General features: G+C 41.8%; 1 protein-coding gene across 1 annotated transcript in view; it reads right to left on the bottom strand.

Annotated features, from left to right (window-relative positions):
• The window catches only part of usp43a (ubiquitin specific peptidase 43a), a 145,468-nt gene that overhangs the window by 93,129 nt on the left and 32,098 nt on the right, over positions 1-20,241 (bottom strand). Inside the window, exon 3 of the mRNA XM_030062755.1 lies at positions 191-294. Coding sequence (XP_029918615.1) covers positions 191-294 — 104 coding nt within the window. The remainder of the gene's footprint in view (positions 1-190; positions 295-20,241) is intronic.

Raw genomic sequence — 20,241 nt, 5'->3', positions numbered from 1 at the left:
TTATAGCCTCTTGACAGAAAATTCTTAAACATTACAAAATGTAGTGTAAATCACTGGATTTCACTTCTCCTGCAACTCAAACACCCTCAAAAGAGTAAAAAAAAAACAAAACAATCCAAGCAGTCAAATAAAACAAGGTCTTTGACAGTTTGAAAAATGTGAACCTCCTGTTTGTGTCCTTGCTGCTCACCTGTACTGCGCCTGGAAGTGTTCTTGGACAAAGCTGTGTCGACCTCCAGGCTGCTGTGTGCTGGCTGGACTGGGACTGGGGAGATCCTCCAAAGCACTGGGTCCCTGGAGGGAGAGAGACACAGGAAGAAAGAGAGATTTTTCATTTAAAAGCACCCTTTACTTACAATGTTAGGAGAGGAGAGGTGACAACTTTTGTTTATTTTAGTTTAATTTATATTTATTTAATATGGACAGATACATATATATTGAAATGTCCTAATTGTTGTAAGTAAATTGTAAGTTAATTTGAAATGTTTGTCCCTAGCAAATCATCATCAATTTAATTAAATTCTTGCAGCCAAAACACTATGTTAAAATACACAACAGCCAAATCACAATTTAGGGCTACAAGGGAAAAGAGCATCCCATCCATATTCATACTTTTTGCCAAACTAAGTTCCACAGTTGGTCTGTCACTGGTTGGAAATCTCGATTCACACAAAATGACAAATCAAAACTTTGCAGTACCGCTAGGAAATATATCAATATTATGCTAATATCTTGATATAAAAGTCAATTTATATCAGTCATATCCACATTATTAATTATTGTTTAGCAAAAAATCTATTGTGTTTAAATATCTTATGACAGCACCAACAGTGATCCCTGCAGTATTGCCACAATAGCGATACTGAGGTGTTCAGTCCATATTACCCAGCCCTACTTCGCAGTGAAATCTAAAACACTCTCCTAAAACAACAGCAAGCGGGCGCTCAATCCAGTAAAATTAATTCCTCACAATATCTGAACTTTGTCACCACCACCATCATAATCCATGATTTCTGGGTAACCCAGTCCTTCAGACTTTCCTCTGGTAGCCACTTGAGACCGCCAAAGCGTAAAGTGTTCTGTTGAAGCTTTGTCCAGAGTTGAGCAAATTAATAATACGTGAAATAAAAGCGTGACTACCCTGTTACACTTGCAGTTTGTGATATATAGACAATAATCAATAACGAAAACTGAAGCAATGAGGTGGGTGGCTATAAACTGGAGTGAAGCCACAGGAGAGGTATGATCTGCAGGACAGGTGCATCAGCACTTTAAGTCACTAAAAGACACTTGTGTCCTTTTAATGGACTAGATGATCAAAGGGCTCCTTGGGGGACACAGAGAGGAGGGTGGGGAGGGAGAGAGAGAGAGAGAGAGAGAGAGAGAGAGGGAGAAGGACAGAGAGAGAGGAAGGGAGGAAGGGAGAGAGAGAGACATCATCTTTAAATTGCTCTCTTCCTCTCCGCGTGTCTACACGGCCCACTGTGATTTCATACTGAAGTGTTTTTCCATTCAGTGCACCGCAGGTGACAGTGAATCAAAGGGTATACAATGTATAGGCTTATTAGAGGGGATACAGGAGACTCAAACTTAAAAGCAAGAGGGGATTTCATCTGTCAAGGGGAAAAGGGAAGCTGTTATGAACGATGGAACATCAGTGTTTCCTGTGTTAGACTTGGACTAAGTGGAGCGCCCCACCCAGATAAATTTTGAGACGCCAATTACAATTCTGAACTCAGAATTAAACTGTAATTTCTAGTGCAACGGTTTCAACCCCCCCTGAATTTCAGGACAATGATTTCCAAAAGTCGAAAATGACAACTTTGGACAATTTCAGATTGTTGCACTACATGGGTAAAGCACAATGCAGCACCTCAAATTTCATGTTTATTACATCTTTCATCCAAATTTTAAGTTTAAGGATTTTACCTAGTTTTGTGTCTTTGAGTCTTTGTAGCTTCCTCCTATGCAGCATACCAATGAGCAGAGTGAATTACCAAGTGTGAATCATTACACTTTGGGGTTTTAGATAAACACTTTAATTATGTAGCAACACCAGTCTGATCATAATCAAAGCGCGTAAATATTACATTGCATTAACTGCAGACGTGTTTGTTTAAATATGTGGAACCCTTCCACCTGTCCTCCAAAGTCATGGACAAAAGGATATATCTTAGTGCCACATATGGAATTAAGCCAATTTCCAATGGAGGTGTTTTGAGCACATCTGACTGGGAGGAGTCCATGGAGCAGGACCCAGGGCATGCCGGGGGCACTATATATCCCATGATGTGCCCTGAGGACCCCTTGGGATCCCCAGGAGGAGCTGGTTGATGTGGCTGGCGCTGCCCTGCTCATCCTGCTACCCAGATATGTCAGAAAATGAATGGATGGACATATGGAATTAAAGGAAACTTAGACTTGGACTTGGATTTGGCCAAGACCTCCAACCTACACATAACATCCGTGGTCTACACTGGGCTCAAACCTTAAAAACCCTAGCAAAATCATTGTTTCTCTGCATACCAAGGTCTGGCTTCACTGTCTTCTAAGGGATATATGGTATTTCTCTGCTGGTCCAATGTTGTGTCTTCAGAAATAATGACATTCCCACTTTGGAGGAGCATTCCCATTGTTCAAACAAAATCCAATCACTTCTTGAATCACTTTGAACAAGGCACTGTTTTTGTGGCATCTTTGAACACTTCTCCAAGGATAGCTTTTATCACAATGAATAATGAAGCGAAGCACAAAGCAAATTAAGCACGGGTGTCAGTCTATTCAAACTCCACCACAGCCTATTTCCAGACTTGGCCCTCCCTACCACGTCTTTATTTTAATGTTTACCTCTACTAAGCCAGTAAAACATAATAATAAAAGCTCATTATCCTTTAAATAACTGTAAAATGCAAAATTAATAGCCTTATCTTTAGAATAGCATACTGCCAGGAGAAGGCAGAAGACAAGATTTTCAATTAGTGCTGCTACATCTGGCGAGGAAACCAAGACACAACACAATGGAGACTAGAAAAAGTAAATTAGTTACAACTGCTGTTCACTAAGTAGCTGTATTTCCACATGCTTGCACACTGGCCATCTGTATAACTGCAGTTTTAAAAACACTGCAGAACTACAGTGACATAACCATACACTATAAACAATACAGAGATCTTCCAGAGAGAACAGTACAGTTATAGGAAATAACAAATAGAAAGGGATGTGTAAATAAAAAAGAGCAAGCTAGCTATGCCCCAGAGCAACCTTTTAGCAGCATAGCACATGTTTCCTTTCTGGAAGGTGATGGACAGTTTAGACACCCTGCATGAGCTACAGAGATTGGGAAAATGATTCACTGGCACCTGGGGACTATGCTACGTAGCTGGGGCTATTTGAAGTCAACTCCAATTTCCATTTTGTGGTGGTGAGCATCAGTTCCACTCAGGGTATAGAGAGTTGGGTGCCAGGATGAAGAAAGAGGATTACACAAAAGTTATTTTTGAATACCTGACATGCAGAGCTTCTGAGTCTGGGCAGGATTGCGTTTGATTTGGGCTTTGTCAATGATTTGATACATGTAAATGCAAATGTTCCATGTTCAGCTGTCTCAGCTACTGCATTATGTATTACAACAGTATTGGTATCAGTATACATGAAAGTGAATTCTAACCGTAATAAAACTATGAAACTATGAGGAACAATGTTCTAGAACGTGGTTTATTAAAGAACAAGAACAGGCAAAAGGTACAAGGATTACAAAATCCAGCAAGACCAAAAAACAAACAAACAAACAAGCAAAGAAAAAACAAACACAATATGAGATATTAATTCATTTGCATGGTATCTGATGAGCTATAGTACAGTCAAGATCCCAAATATGTTTTAATAAACTGACTGTGAGATTCCAGAATGGGAAGAGTGCCTGCTGTTGTACAATGTGAATATAAATGGCTGATTCTGCCTCAAAAATAAATTTCCTATTTTGTTGTGAAAAAGATGAAAGTAATAAATACAGAATTTTATTTCATGGGTTTGTGTCAATGGAATTTATTATTTTTTCTTTTTTCCCTTTTTTCAGCGTTTGTTTTAATTATAAGCTTGGAGAATTGTTAGGGGGAGCAAAAGAGGAAAAACAGTATGCAATGATGAGTATTTTTATTTTATTTATTTTACCTGAAAGTCCAACTGAACGTTTTTTGTTTTTATAAGAGAGATCTGGTCAAGGTAGCAGCCATACAAAATCACAACAAATGAAAAGACAACACATACAACATGCTATACAAAAATTCACAATGAAATAGAAAGACAGCTATTAAAACACATTGGCCTCTCAAAAGAGAGCTGCTGCAGCCAGGTCAGAATTGACAAGGCCCAAGAATGGAACCCTGTGGGACACCGCGTGCTATCATGATTGATGTCTATCCATTTGCAAGTACAAATGTCTTCCAATAATGTAACTGTGAAGCCAACTACAGTATATGTTTAAACATGAAATCTGGGTGAGACCACTTGTAAATTAAACTTCCATGAATAAAACTCTCAAAAGCTTTTGAAATGTCATGCTATGAACATATTCTCCTCAGTCACACTCAGGTAAAAATCTAAAGTATTTTATATTCAGACAGAAAAACTTTTTAAGTAACTCAACTGGTTTAAGTCATCTCCTTTTCCATTGTCCTTCCTTTACTCTGCTCTTCTCTCCAAGTTTAGAACAGAACAACCTGAAGTTTGCCCAGTGGTAAGTATGACTGTCACTGACCAAATTGGAAACATGACACTACAATACAAAATGAGAAGCAAGCAAGTCATGAAAATGTGCATACCTGACAACCGTGAAAATGCTCCACTAATATCCTTGGGAAATAACCTGTCATCTAAACTACAGTGGATCTGCTGTAAAACAGGCTCCTTACAGTGCAGAGCCAAACCCACACTGCCAACTCAACACTGTCTCTTTCTGTGACTTCTTTACCGTCAAGAGCCAACTCTGCCTAACGATCATCATCATCATCATGAGTCTAATGAACAAGATGTTCTTTAAAACCATGAACTCCCAAAAGCATTTTCTGTCTGGACTAACACAATTAAACTTTAAATGCAGACATGTAGGGCACAGACATTCTGGGGAGTAGTGGTATATTAGAGCTTTTAGCAAGGGACACATTTAGAATATGGGAATTTCTTTCAGACAGTACTGCTTTAGAAAATAAGACAGTAGTAATTTCATTATTGTGGCATGGAGTTGTAAATATCCCCTAGACCAATGACACACAAAAAGGGTTTTGTTTTTGTTTGTTTTGTTTTTTTTAATGTTTTTTTTTATGTTTTGTCATTTCACACATGTATATAATGTCTCACTTGCATATCTTGAGCAGAGCTGTGTCAGACCCGTTCTGTCTCTCTCTGACTCTCTCTTCTCTATCTCTCTTCTAGAGGACAATGGAGAACACTCCCGAGACCCTCCGAGGCAGACTAGGTTACAAGCGTCACCATGGAAACCCTGGCCTCATTCCCCCAATCAACATGTGGGAATAGGGAACTTTTTCATTAGTCAAGGCACAGCCTGAAAATGAAGCAAAAGGTTAACCACCAGCACAACAATTTCCCTCATACATATTTATCCGAAACAAATAGTGTCACATTTCTTCTATGGACTCCATGTTGCGGATATGACATATTTTTATCCCTAGCAGACCTGCCAGCAAGCCTGCATTTCAAAGCAAGTGCACCACAGCAAGGAATAGCAACAGGATGAACTTAAATCTGGCAATGTGAGCTGTGCTACAGAAAGTGTATGTTTACCTATGAGAGGACATGCACATTGAGCACTGCAGCGACAGACAGTGCCCTCACATTCACTTTGAGCTAAGTGTAGCACCTTTGCATATGTGCATGTACTGCCACTGTAATGTCGTATATGTTACATTCAAAATGTGGGAATTTGGGACACTATGAGTGGGGGACACTGTGAGTTAATTCACATGATTTATTTTGGTCACAGTAGAGCACAGATAAACTGCAATCTTTGTTTCTCTAATACAGCCATAAATTTTGAATTCCTCTTCATATGCATTTTATTTGATTGAGGAAACAAAATGCCACGAATGAACTCAAGCCATCTGCGTAGAACATGTGTTTTCAGTGAAGTCAGTAGTAATAGTAGGAACAGAAATTGAGGTATGGTAAACAGAAAAATACTACAGACCCACATGGGCTTTGCTACTTCATTCTCTATGCATACCAAATCCAAACCACTGCTTTTCACTGCACACTTGAAAGAGCACCTTCCACCACAAGTAGGTCAACAAGCACTTAGCTGGACCTTAGAACAAAGAATAGATGCCTACAGTGGGAGAGAAAGGGAGAATCAGAAATTTACAGGGGCAGAGAAAGAGAAATGGAGTGTGTGTGTGTGTGTGTGTGTGTGTGTGTGTGTGTCTAAGAACGAAAGAAATATGGAGGGAGAGAGAGAGAGAGAGAGAGAGAGAGAGAGAGAGAGAGAGAGCGAGCCCTGTGTGTACTGTGCCTCTTTATCTAGGACCCAGAGAAAAATGAATGCCACCAGAATGTTGTTCCAGCGCTGCCATTGTCTGCCAAAAATAGATGCGGGGGCCGGCCACAGCAAAAACAAGTGAATACTAATATCCAAGAGGCACTAAGCTGTTCAATTGTCATGCTGGGTGTAATCCAAAAAAGTCTCAACGCTAACAGATCTAGGCTATATTCAGCTGCCTCCTGTTGCTTGGGGACAAAATTACCGCTGGCATCTACATGCCCTAGGCGCTGTAATTGATTTCTAGGATTTAGATGGAGGCCATGATTTCAGAGCTCACTATGCAACAGCTGTATGTCCTTTGTTCTCTAAATGACTGTGGTGTCAAAGTGAAAATAAGCCCCTCATTTTCACTTGAACATAAAAAAGGTAGAAGAGCAAGGAGCAAAGTTACAGGGAGGTTAACAGAAAAATGAGCAGAGTTAAATTCAGGGTCTGGAGTGAGTGAGTGGGTGAGTCTTGTTCTGCACAGCCATGCAGGCAGAGCTGGATGGGATTTTGTTCTTGCTTTTGAGTTTACAGCCAAAAACAAATTTTGCCTCAACAGCCAGGTGTTGGGCAATTACAGCAAAAAGAGGAACTGATCTAATTTAGCTTGTGCTCCAAAAGCCCGTAGGACTGAAAGCAATGGGCACTGAGACTTGGTCATACATACCTTTGAGAAATAGAACTGAATTATTTGTGATGAGTGCTGATAGCAGCTCTGGTGCCCTGCCTGTTTCTGTTCTTAAGCTTGTGCTCTAAACTACTTTTCTAGCTTTAGCAACACAACAATTCTCAGCTTTGCTGAACTTTTTGAGCATTACGGGAGTGGAAAAATAAAGAGGGTCACTTTGAAAAGAACATTGGGTCCACCAACTTTTTTGGCCTCTATTTTCCTTTCTGTTTACTCCTGCATTGAACAATGAGAGGTCAAATGGGTGCATATCACCTCCATCAGCAGAACTCACATCACGACATTACAGGGGCAGCAAAACCCACAAGGACTCGTGCATATTGTCTATCAGTGAGAGCATCACACATTCTTTCTGCATTCACTTGGACACAGGCTCCCAAATGCCTGAGCACACATGCATAGACAAACAAAGACATAAACACACACACACACATATATGTCACATAAACCCCAAGGGCAATCAGCCACAACCACTGCATTGTCAAACTGGAGACAAGTCATTCCAGCACTTCACTAAGCCGCAATCACCTCTCCCATGTGCTGACTCCACATTGTGGTGATGTCACAGGACACACAAAGACTGTTGGCTAGCCTTTTGAGACAATTTGATGCAATGCATACAGAATTGCGTAAATGATCTTGGCAAAACCTTAGGAAACATTGTGCTTACATCAAAGTAACCAGCAGCTGAGTATCTCTACAAAAGCTTATGCCGCCTGTCAGCATCTCTCCCCTGCCGAGACCCTAGGAGTGTGCGTGTGTTTGTGTGTGTGTGTGTGTGTGTGTGTGTGTGTGTGTGTGTTTGTGTGTGTGTGTGTTTCGGCTCAGCACTATAGGCTCACCATATGCTCGCAGCTAAGATAAAAACATGAGCAGACTGCTTCTGTGGTTGTCCTAGGATCCTCATTCCCTACCACTGCAAGAGATCTCATCATCCAGGGTTTCCCTGTCTTTTAGAGCAGTCTTGGTGGTAAAGCCACCGGCATAGTGGAAGTTTCATTTGGATGGGGCAACCAATATCTGTGTCCCAGCAGGGATCCCGTACAGCACAATAGAAGATGAGATTAAAATGTCTTCCTGAAGGGATATGGGAATTGCAAGAGAACAGGGAACATAGAGACATAGAAATTGTGGTGTATCCCTCTTCTGACAATGTGTTATAAGAAGAAAGGAATATTGGGCTATTGCAAGCACACTCAAATTACCTAATCTTCTCTCCGGGGAATAAAAGTGCTTACAGATGTGATCAGAGAGACAACAACTCTTTCAAATCCTGAAACAATCACCTTCCTGCTTTATGCTGCACATGTGTCGGACGGATGAGTCGACATTTCATTATTATACTTAAAAAGAAAAAATGTTATTTTGCAGTCCAATGTGGTCAGAACAGAACGTATGACATGTCAACAAGGATGTGTGGAAAATAAAAACCTTGACGAGTTGTATTACTAGCATGCGATTCCTGACCCAAAAAAAGTAATCCGAAAACCCATATGGGAATTCAACACATATGGACACACATTGGTTTTCATATGTGAACATGCAAAATGCTTTATTTCACATGCAATGACATTCACCAGTGAACTGTCTCTTTTTCTGTCTCTTTACAACAAGTGAGCAGATAGTGGTTCAGTGTCTTGTTCAAAGCCACAGTTGCTCATGCACACATTTTGGCGACTGAACTAGTGACCATTAGGCTAAAATGGGCTAAGAAATATAACAGTGACATAATGACTTTTGTTACATATTCATATCTGTGACTTGTCATGAGTGAGAGTCTTTTCTATTCCTATTTTCTCCGACTCCAGGAGTAACGGCCTCTGCTTCGTGGTGCTCTCACCTCAGTTTGGGACTCAATTCTTTGTGATCATCGAGACAAACATTTCTCCAGTGCAACAACTGTAAATCTCTTTGGCCCTGTGCCCTCTTTGTCTACTGGCAGAGGCACAGCTTCCCTCCAGAGATCTTCACACTCCAAGCCCTACATGAAAACATATGTTGTTATAAAAGTCCCGCTGATTCCCTGTACGCCGCAATGTGGCATGCATTCATGCGAGACGTTATTGAGGCGTTCCTCTACAGCGTGCTGGCGACTGAGTGGGAGTCTGGTCTATTGTGTACGTGCGTGTGTGTGTGTGTGTGTGTGTCTGTCTGTCTGTTTCCATGAGTGTTTGTGTGTATGGGAGCCTGTAGTTTCAAAGCAAGCAAAAGAACCTTAAATCACTGAAACAATGGGAGCGAGTAGGAGTTTGGTGCATGTTGGGTGTGCGTCTGGATGGGTGAGTTGGGGGAGCTGCAAAGCATCGCTGCAAGAAACCACAAGTGGCAGGTTGGTCTGAAGGTACAGAGGATGACTCACAACCAAAAAGCTGCAAATCCATTGCTCTATTGCGCTTTTACACCACTCTTTAGAGTATGTTTTCACTTTTTTTCAATGCAATATAAATAAAGTAGCAGCAGCTGTAAAGAAAACAGAAATATCAAAGGATGTGTGGTATGTTCTCTTGTTTTTGTCCATGTTACCTTTTATTTGGCTGCTTCTCTGAGCACCTACTGCATGCTAAGTCATTCCCTGGTGAGGAATCCCTCTCTGCCTTTGGCTCACCCAATGCCTCTTCCATTTATTTATTTATTTATTTATTCATTCAATTATGTGTTTATTTATTTATTTGTTTTACTAATAAGGTTTTCTTGGGGGATTTCCCATCTATGCTGTTGAGGGTCTAAGGCTGGTGCAGCTGTGCAGGCAAGGCTATGTAGGATAGTTACAGAGGGCCTGCTGTGACCTGGCTATTGTGTGTCGTGTGTGTGCCTCTGTTTTTTCCTGTCTTTGTTTTGTCTGACTCATTGTTGACTAGTTAATTTTAGATAGGCTATTTTTTGTAAAATCCTTCAAGACATATTTGTGATGAAGGACTGAATAAATAAATAAATTAATTAATTAATTAATTAATTAATTAATTAAAAAATTGAAATTCAGCTTGCAAAAGCTTGCTGAAAGTTGTACTGTCTTATTTTTGCTGTGATTCTTATTCAAACATTTTGATTGGTCATATGTGCTGGAAGTGTTTCATAGTGCTTCACCACATGAGGACTTGTAAGGGAATTAAAAATGTAAATGTGTCACTAAATGACACTAAATTATTAATCACAGAAACATAACATTGAGATGTGCAGTTCTCTAAGATTAACTGCACTGCCCTAATTCCTGTTATCAACTGACATCTGTAGGGTAGCCATCATTAAATCTGCCATGCCCAACATGGTTACTGAAGTAACCTGAGTGTACTGAGCGCATTGTGCTGCACTCAAGCCAACGCTCTGACCTCTGAGAAGAAAGGTAAATAAAGTCAATGGCCAATGTTCCCATCTGGTATTAAAATGTGTCTTGGTGATCCGAACACAAGTAGACAGCTCTCAATCTGTCCGTTCACACCTGGCATTAAAATGCATCTCCACATGCGTCTCGCCTGCCCACTTGTGATCGGATCCCACAGAGAGAGAGAGAGAGAGAGAGAGAGAGAGAGAGAGAGAAAGAGAGAGAGAGAGAGAGAGAGAGAGAGAGACCATAAAAAGAAATTCTTACTTTGCCAGTCCTCCTTCCACGTAAAAAAACAAAATAAATTGGTTTAACAGGCAGCAGGTATTTAACAAAAGGGGACCTCCTTGCTCACTCCAGCATCATTTCAAATGTTTTGTCAATCACTGAAGATCTATTTCACATCTGTTAGAGGCTCGACCTGATCACATTCGGGCTCAGATTATTTAATTATTCCTGAGAGGATCAGGTTCTCCGCTTAGGTGGATAAAACAACCTGTAATGTTTCTGTGCTGTACCTGCAGTAATTGCAACACGCAGATGAAGTATTCTGAAGTGTTCCTATTGTAACTCTATTGCATCTAGGATTAGAGAGAATGTGGGTAATTACGCCAGGGTACAAAATTTGAGAACAGCCACCGCCTCTGTATTCGATATAGAAGACAAAAACCCTGCACATTTTAGAGACGCCCCCTCCCAAATTTCTTGCATCATGTTTTTAGGGGAGCTCATCTCTTATTAAGGGCAGCTGAGCTCCTCCTGGCTCCCCTGTAGTTCCCACCATGCAGGTAGACAGTTTGTGTTTTTTTTCATTAACCAGCTGCTTTAGGGCCGACCTGCACCTCAGTGTGTATTTGGCCCATCAGCTGACGGTTCAGTTGCGCTAGGCAGAGTCAGGTAAGATATTTTAAGATATATATTTTTTGAAAAATGACGGTCTGGCCGGTGTCTGGGGTGTTGGGCTAGACAAGACAGAGGACGTCAGGTTAGCAGGCGGTCCTTCAATCTGTCCTGGGACATGTGTCTATTTACACCTCCAGTGTGATGCAGACTCGCCAGTGTCCCAGGCAACCTCCAAATGTGTCCTGAGATCTGATCACTCAGGACGCATTGAGGACACATTGCTGCTGTTTACACCTGTATTCAGCTTGTATCCGGATTTCTCAGGATAGTTGTTAATACCCGGTGGGAACAGGGCCAATGTGTATGCTAATGCATTTGTAAGACCAATTAATGTAAATTTTAAAAATGCTATAGCGACATGAGACAGTGTCGATGTAGTCAGCCAACTAGGCAGCAGATGGGGAGAAAAACACAGCTTTTATAGAGACTAAAAATAATCTCTGAAAAAATAAATGGTGTCCGACCAAGGAAAGACGCTGATTCAGTTATCGTCTCAAACCACACTTCTAATCAACTGGCTGACTCAGGGGGCTTAACACATTCACCTTAGCTGCCAGTAACAGCTCTGAGTCATCCCGACACACACACACACACACACACACACACACACACACACACAAGGCATTCACACAGCCACAAATGTGCACACTCCAATGCACTCCAATGGACTATCATGTATGTATGGACCCATGCTCGCTTTGTCTTTCTACCCCCCCTCTCTCTGTCTCTCTCTCTCTCTCACACACACACACACACACACACATACATACACACACATACATATGCCTGCACACACATCCTTTCAGCTCCAGATAGTCAGACAGACAGTACACAGTCAGAATCATAATAGCATCTATTCCTTTAAAGAATGTAATTAAATGTCCCTGTGGATCTGTGGGTCAGGATGCTTGAGTGACAACAGTCACTGAGGTGATAAAACAAATTGTGACAGGAGAGCGGGAGAGAAACTGAAGTGCTTGTGAGAATGAATTTGAGACGCTGCCATGGTCCTCCAGTTATGTGTTTTCACTACAATGCAGCCTCCACGGCACCCTTGATTTATCTACAACAGACAAATTCAGCCAGGGCAGCCAGAAGTGTGTACTCTAAAGAAATTGTTGCCATAAAGCATACGATAATGAGACATTTCTGATCCATAGGCGGCACTGATTGGCTCAATCTGAGGTTGAAACAAGCTTCTCCCACAAGCCCCTAGGAATGGTATTTCAGTTTTTATGCTCAGGTAAAACAACTTAGCATTGTAAACTTTCCTACAAAGCCACTTATACAAACTCTGGGTAAATTAAACGAGTGAGATAAAAATGGATGAACATTTTGAATCAAGATGTTTTGCCAGAAGTGTGCTCATTACACCAGATGGAGTCGATGAAGCCTAACAGCTTCTCAGCTTGAAGACTCCGCTGAACAACAGGGATGTAAGGGAGTTTTCTCCTACAGGCTACGGTAAAAATCTGATTAATCAAACTTGGTCGACTGCCCATAATGCATTACATGGGAGAGAGATATTTGTTTCTATAGCTGCAACATTTGTTTCTAAAACCACAAGCGCCGCATAAAATGAAGACAAAATTGCCCCTAAAGTCATGACCAAGCAGAATCTTCCCCTCTGAAACTCATAAGTAAGTTGCGGCTGTTGGAGAAATCACCCTGTTAGGATAGTAACTGTCCACACTATTGATTAATCAGCAATCGTTTTCATTTAAAGGCTCATAGCAGCATCACTCACTTTCTATTCAGCAGTAAATAAGTGACCACGCATTCACAAATCAGATGTGGCTTGTTGACCTTTCACCACCTGCTGTGTTTCATTTCTGCAGATCTCCATTGTTAGAGGCGAATGTGTAACATTTATGAGGTGTTCCTTTTAGTGAGACACCTGAGGCCAACATCACTTCATGGTCGGTGTGCAATATTGGCATGGTAGTGAAAGGTGTTTCATGCAATTACACTTATTCATTACTGAGCTGTTTCTAAAAAAAAAAGTGCTATTGTGAAAATTTAACTGAAGTGATAGTTCAGATTCTTACTTATGAAGTGCATGTGAGTATAATACATCCACCAAGTTCGGTCTATTAGCTCCTTCCCTGTTGCAAGAATGAGAGCTTCACCAGGAACATACTGCTCCAAAATGAATGAAGCACACACAGACCAGAAAACAAATCTCTCCGTGCTCTCTTAGGTACAGTGCTAGGAGAGCGTCTCAGACAGCAACGTAGAGGAGGTTCCCTGGTGAGCCGAGCCAAGCCCCTCCAGCAGAAGTGGCTGATTTTGAGGAAATCCTACCAGAGGCTGGAAAAAGCTGCACCATCTGCCACATCAGACAGGATCCGAGTTCCAGATGAGGATACATGTTCAGTGATGCAATGCATCTAAATACATTTTAAGTAGCTAATGATTCGGTATGATCTGATTCAGTTCTGTCACAATGCAACGTGAATCTTTATATTTTGATTATGCTGATCCTATACTGGTGGTCTCCTGTTAGCTGCAAGAATACGTCCACAAAGTGACCAAATTTTGAAAATGCAACTTATTCTTTCCATTTTGGCTTCCTGCCTGCACAGAAACATTGCTTTTGGCCACTAGAAATGCAGCTTTTGGAAAACACTCTCCTTTTTGTTGTTTGGATAGTGAAAATGGTACAATTTAACAACGCTGGCATCATTACCACATTTCAGCTTTGGTTACCTTTGCTTCTTTTGCTTACCCACAGAGAGACGCTGACTTCAGCTGAATCTTTCAACATTCTGTGTTACTGACAACACTTTGTATTCATGTGTAACATTGAGTAGGAGCTCTACCTTATCTCTACATATAAACAAATCTCTCTTGTTGTTGTTGACTTTTTTCCACACTGCTTTGGACATTATTAGGATGAGTTTAACTATATTTGTAATAGTTTGTGGGTGTAGGACAATAAATATTCTGACAGTGTTGTAAAAGCTGAGAAACAGACATTTTTGCTAGTGGTTCAGCCAGGTAGCCTCACTTTACAGAAATCACATTCAAGTAAATTTATAATTAATTAAGTCTCTATGTTAAATGTGCTTTACGTATTGTCTCTGTTTGCCTGTATGTGATCCTTTATGGATGTGAGTGTGTGTAGGTGAGGTGACTGCACTGTTTCTGTGTGTGTGTGTGTGTGTGTGTGTGTGTGTGTGTGCTCAGTAAGTTTTACTTGGGAACATTCCAGAGGAGCTAGAGGAGCCCACGCTGTATGCCGCTGGTATCAGCTCCATGCTTTTGGTCTCCTGCAGGAGGAGACGATGCTCGCTCCCGCTGTGCGTGCGAATGAGATGAGCCGGTGTTGACACAGCTATTGGCTGCTTCAGGAGACAGCCGGATCCACTCCTGCCTTTTAGAAAGAGCCCTCCACCAGAGCATGTGAGCTGGAGGCAGTCATATCAGCACAGACCGGGATTTAATAGAACAGAGGGTGTGCATGGTGTGGGTGGTGTGTCTGTGTGCATGGGCATCTCAGAGTTTGTTGACAGTGTGTGAGGTGTGGAAGTTGGTTCATTTCAGCTCTCCTCTTAAACCTGCACTAAGTGATTTCAGAGCCTATTAACAATCCTGAGACTAACCTGTTCTTTATGGAGACTTTTGTACATCTAATTATAAAAAACAATACCAAGTCACTAGGCCCATACAGCTGTTTTTCACCTATTTTCTTTCTTTGTTGTCAGATTCCGGGCCCGAATTGTAGCTGTGCCCCCTCTTCCTCCAACAGAATAAAACCTCACATTATGCAGACAAACGTATCTGAATTTCAGATCAGTTGCATGAGTGCCTCTGTCTCTGCAATCGGCAGTGCGGCGACAGAAAAAGTTCACTCAAAGCAGCTGTTTACCTTGTAATTGAAAGCCTGCAGCCTCACCACATGTTTGAATTGGAGGTCAGAGACAAAACAATCCGAGTAATCCATCAAGAGCATTGTGAGAGTGAAATGTACACCTCACTTCCATCCAAAAAACATATCTGTTCGCATTAACTTTCGATTTTGCACATGCGATCTACCGTGACCCCGGAAGCTAGACTGACTGTCTGTTTACCGGATGGGGTTTGAGCTCTCAGCTCATTGTAGTGGTCAAATATTTACTGCAGCTTTAATCAAGAGGCTCCTAGTAACAAGGCTGACTTTGTAAAAACTCTTATTTTCTGAGAGAGAGAGTGTGAGAGAGAGAGACAGACAAAGAGAGATTCTAACAATGACAGAGGAAAAACAAAAGAAGAGAAAGGTCAAGGAGAGATAAATGCATTGTGGCAGGGCAATGTTGAGGAAAACAAGTGTGACCCGCAGTGTTGAGCTCTTTACTCAAACACCAAGCATGTTGCTCATGACCTCTTACTCATTTCAGAAGTATTATTGCTTTACTTATTATGCCCTGGGAATAGTAATTTGTTAGACTATTTATTAAATTACAGCATTGACTAGGAACTGATTTTTAGAGCCTTCCCACGAAAAACAAAAAAAAGCACTATCTTGAAAAACCAAAAGCCAGTTTGCAAGATTACATTTTACCCGTCTACCTCAGTTTCTGCATTCTTGCCTCTTCTTTACTCCTGGGTTAGGCTTAGGGTTGGGGATAAGGTTAGCCTAACCCTAACCACGAGAGGTAGTACACATGACATCAGTGCAAATTTTTGTGAATTCTTCAGCAGAGAGCAGGTCGGGATACTTGAACCAAAACCAAAAAAAAAAAAAAAAAAAAAAGCATGATTATGGTCAGAATTAACCAATAGAAACATTTTGAGTCATATCTTTGAAGAGAGTACAGGCATAATATGAAGAAACAGTGATGCCAGGGAGACATAAAGAAAGACTTTGAGAGAGAGGAGGGGCAAGCAGTGGTCCAGAGGAAGGGAGGAATGAATGAAATGCTGTCCGTGCAGTAAACCGGCTGACTCACCCCTATTCTTTCAGCCCCGGACGGCCGCCACTAATTCGGCCTATTCAACGGCGGCTTACGGTAACAAGGCAGTCTGGGAGATAACGGTGGAAACCACAGGCATTTTTAACCCCCCTCTTCCCCCTCTCTTCCTCCGCTCCGCTGCTTTCCCTTCCTCTCCTCCCACATCGTGCAGCCAGCAAACCCCCTTCTCAGGCGCTCTATGTCCTCGACTGTCACTCCCCCTTTTTACCGACTTTGCTCGCTGGATTAACTCTGGATCTCTCAATGCCAAAAAAAAAAAAAAAAATGTGTCTAAGCCGGCACATGTGTTTCTGTTGACAAGATTATCACTCTTTGATGAGTCACCAGTTGTCGAGACCATAAACAAATAGCTTCACCATGGGCTACTCCTGCAGGTGCATGCGATTAGTAGCAGATAATGCGACAGAATTCGTGCTGGAGCCCTTCCTTGGTGTCACTTGCCAACCGAGCCCTGCACTCTGCCTCTCTGTTTCACTCTGCCTCTCTCTCTCTCTCTCTCTGTCTCTTGTTCTGTGATCGCAGGCCTATCCCTATCTGAGGCGCACTGCATGTACCCGCTCCCTCTCAGATGGCACTGAGTGCAGCCAAACCCGCCACTCTCTGGCTGTTACTATGGAGATGGCGGCCGGGCCAAAACAAAGACAGAGCAGAAAATAAGCAGCCTCAGACAAGAGCTCCTGGCAGAGCTCTGACAGCCAAATCTGGCTTGGCAGCAGAGGCTAGAGCTATCTCGCTCGCTCCCTCGCTCGCTCTGTCTCCGTCTACTGTCTCCGTCTACTGTCTCTCACGCTGTGTCTCTCATCTGCACACTGGAAATGTTTACTCCCCGGCCAATATTGATTTAAATGAACTAGCATGACCATCAAGATGAAGGGAATTCATTAGCTTCTAAAGAGGACAGGTCCTGTAAGGGAGCTCTCGCTTTGACAGAAGTTGAGCTTTGAGATTCTGGGCGAGCGAGCCTCAGGTCTGCAAAAGATAAAGCAATATTGTTGCTCCATTGTTGGCATTCCAGCAGAGAGAGAGGGAGAGATCCCACACCGAAGGACAAACAGAAAACTTCAAAAGTGAAACACGATCAGCCCTCAAGACATGTTGATGCCCTCGGACTCTCTTTCCTCGGTCTCTGAGAAGTTTCAAAAGGCTCAATACCAAGATCCACTGAATCTCCTTCACTGGAGTTATCAAATCTGCCTTAGGTTGATTTTATGGATGGATTTCAACACCACTACACACCTGGGAAGAATTACTCTTTTTATTGACTCTGTATTGCTGTCCTGCACTCATCTGACGCAGATGTTCGCTCATGGCCAGTTTGGGAAGGCTGTTACCTGGATACCTCGGCACCAAGTGAAGAAAACTTTAGATTTAAAAAGTTCAGTTTAAGGCAAGAGCAATAGAAGCTGTAAATTCACTAGGCTTCACCAAGATACTTGACAAGACAGAAACAAATTCTAAATAGCACAGTCACAGACAAAAATAATTTTAAAAACATGGCTATTTTTGCAACCTCACCTTGCGAATTCAAGAGAGTTCAAGACATCTGAAAGCCTGAAAGTCAATGGCCAAATATAGTGCTAGAGGACAACTCAAATGTTTATTTAATGGTTATTCAAGGGAGATAAAAGAAGAAAACCACAAAGAGCACAAACAAATTATTTTGACTGTTAGGTTCACCCTACTAGATGTTTTATGACCACTTTAACAAAAGCTTTGTAATGTGGAACCTGTTTTGTAACTGTTCCTTGCATAAGGCATTTATCAAGTTATAATACTTCCTTTCCTGTGTTCTGGTTTGGTAACACAACCTCTGTTTGTTCCCATGGGTTGTTGAGTGATTCAACCCTCTGTCTTCACCCAAAGTCACACTCAACACCCGAGCTTCACTAAAACCAAGGAAAAACACACACTGACACGTAAAACACACACCTACACATGAATGCACATGCACTCATGCAAATACACACATACAGAAGCATATAAAAGACACATGCTAACATGCACACATTCACATTAGATCAAAATCCAAAGTGCTACACTGCAAAAAAAACTAAATAAATAAACTTAATAAGATCATTAATCCAACACTGATTCCTAATTTTTTTTTTAATTCACTTTTCATCATCCAAAGAAAATCAGGTTCTTTCAAAAACTGTCTTGAATCAAATGTCATTTTCTTGATAGGACTGGAGCGATCTGCCTTGTTTCAAAAAATGAACAGCTCTCTTTACACCGTCCCAGAAGAAAAAAAGGATTCAACACTTGTGGAAAGTGGAATAATCTGAAGTTACAGCAGAACTGTTCACTTGTTTTAATAAAAATAGGACTTGAAGACTGAATAGGAAACAAAATGACTTTGACTTGAATCAGTTGGACATTTTTTTGTGTGTTTCAGTCTCATAAGGAGGATAAGGAGGATAAACAACAGTGAACATGTGACAGGAACAGGTATGACCACACTGCAGCCACCATTCCTGTTCCACGGGTCCGCGGGTGCCGGAAGGACACGGCCCTATATGGAGGTAAAGCTCATAACAGTGGGTGTGGTGGAAGTGACACTGAACAATAAACCTGCAGGTCAGACATAGTCTACCTGAATTACACCAACAAAAAAGCACCTGCGCATCTCCTTTCAGTCTCCGGCACGTCAGTGGGCCGGGTTCTCACTACCAAACGCTGATTACCCAGAAGACAGCAGACGGTTACGAGTATGAAAAAGCAATGTTGCAGAGACAGAGCCCTCTGGGAGTACGCGGCAGATTGGCTGTTTTCCTCGCTACCTGCCTGTCAGGCTTAAACAAGTTGACAACTTCGGCTATTAATAGCCATCAGGTATCATTATCCCAGCGTTAATTACTCCTAAACCTGGAGATCTTATTCCGAAATCCAGAGACCTAATTCCAGATATATCATCTAATCTACCTTATCATAAAACGGCTATGCAAATTCAACACCCTACAGGGATGTTAGCACAGTAGTGAACGTGGGCTGCAGTTGAGTCAATACCTTTTTTTGGAGCAGAGAAAGTGGGGCAGGTAAAAGTTCGACTGATCACCATGTATTAGACTTCCAGCTGATTTTCGAGAGGGGAAACTGCCTACGAGCCATGCTCTGCCACCTCTTCACGTGTCTCGCTAGTCTCACAGAAGAGAGCCAAGCCAGGGTCAATACGCAGAAAAAAATCAGTTCCTTACAGAGGATCCATCTCTCGAGAGACGTCTTTCCTGCAGGTGATGACGCAAGTACAGTAGAAACTGCTTATAGCGATCACAGTTCCAGTGATTAATCGATTATACGGATCGAAAAGCTTGGGAAAGAATCATTCCTATACAAATGATGTTTAAATAATTCGCTTATTGTAATCAAGTACTTACAGTGTTCATTTTAGGTGGACATAAACCACCACCAAGCTGTTACTTACTATTTGTATCACTGACATTACTGGGTTTGTACTGTTTTAGTCTACAGCCTTTTAGTCTACATCATTTGAGCTACCGTAAAACATGAATTACTGGCCGGGTCCCAATGAAACACAGAGTCCCTTTCATTGGCCGATGTGGTTACATCAAACATTCAAATCAAAGCTAAAAGTTGTTGTGGTGCATGAGGCTGGTTAACCACCGCTAGTCTGAATCCCATCAGGCTTGGATTACGTGATTATTCCAGCAGGTATGAGCGGTCGGGCTCCGGCAGGCAGGCGGGCTCTCGCTCGACACCGAGGTCACACGCTTCCAGAGTTTGGGTCTAATTAGTGTAAGTCAGTGTAAGTCTACGTGTAATACAGTGAAATAGCCGACATGCAGAGGAGAACATGAAAAAGCTAAAGTCGAGAGCCTCT

The sequence above is a fragment of the Myripristis murdjan genome, chromosome 1 (assembly GCF_902150065.1).
Source record: "Myripristis murdjan chromosome 1, fMyrMur1.1, whole genome shotgun sequence".
In the NCBI taxonomy this organism is placed as follows: domain Eukaryota; kingdom Metazoa; phylum Chordata; class Actinopteri; order Holocentriformes; family Holocentridae; genus Myripristis; species Myripristis murdjan.
The sequence above is the reverse complement of the archived record's forward strand: the minus strand, read 5'-3'. Positions and strand labels throughout refer to the sequence as shown.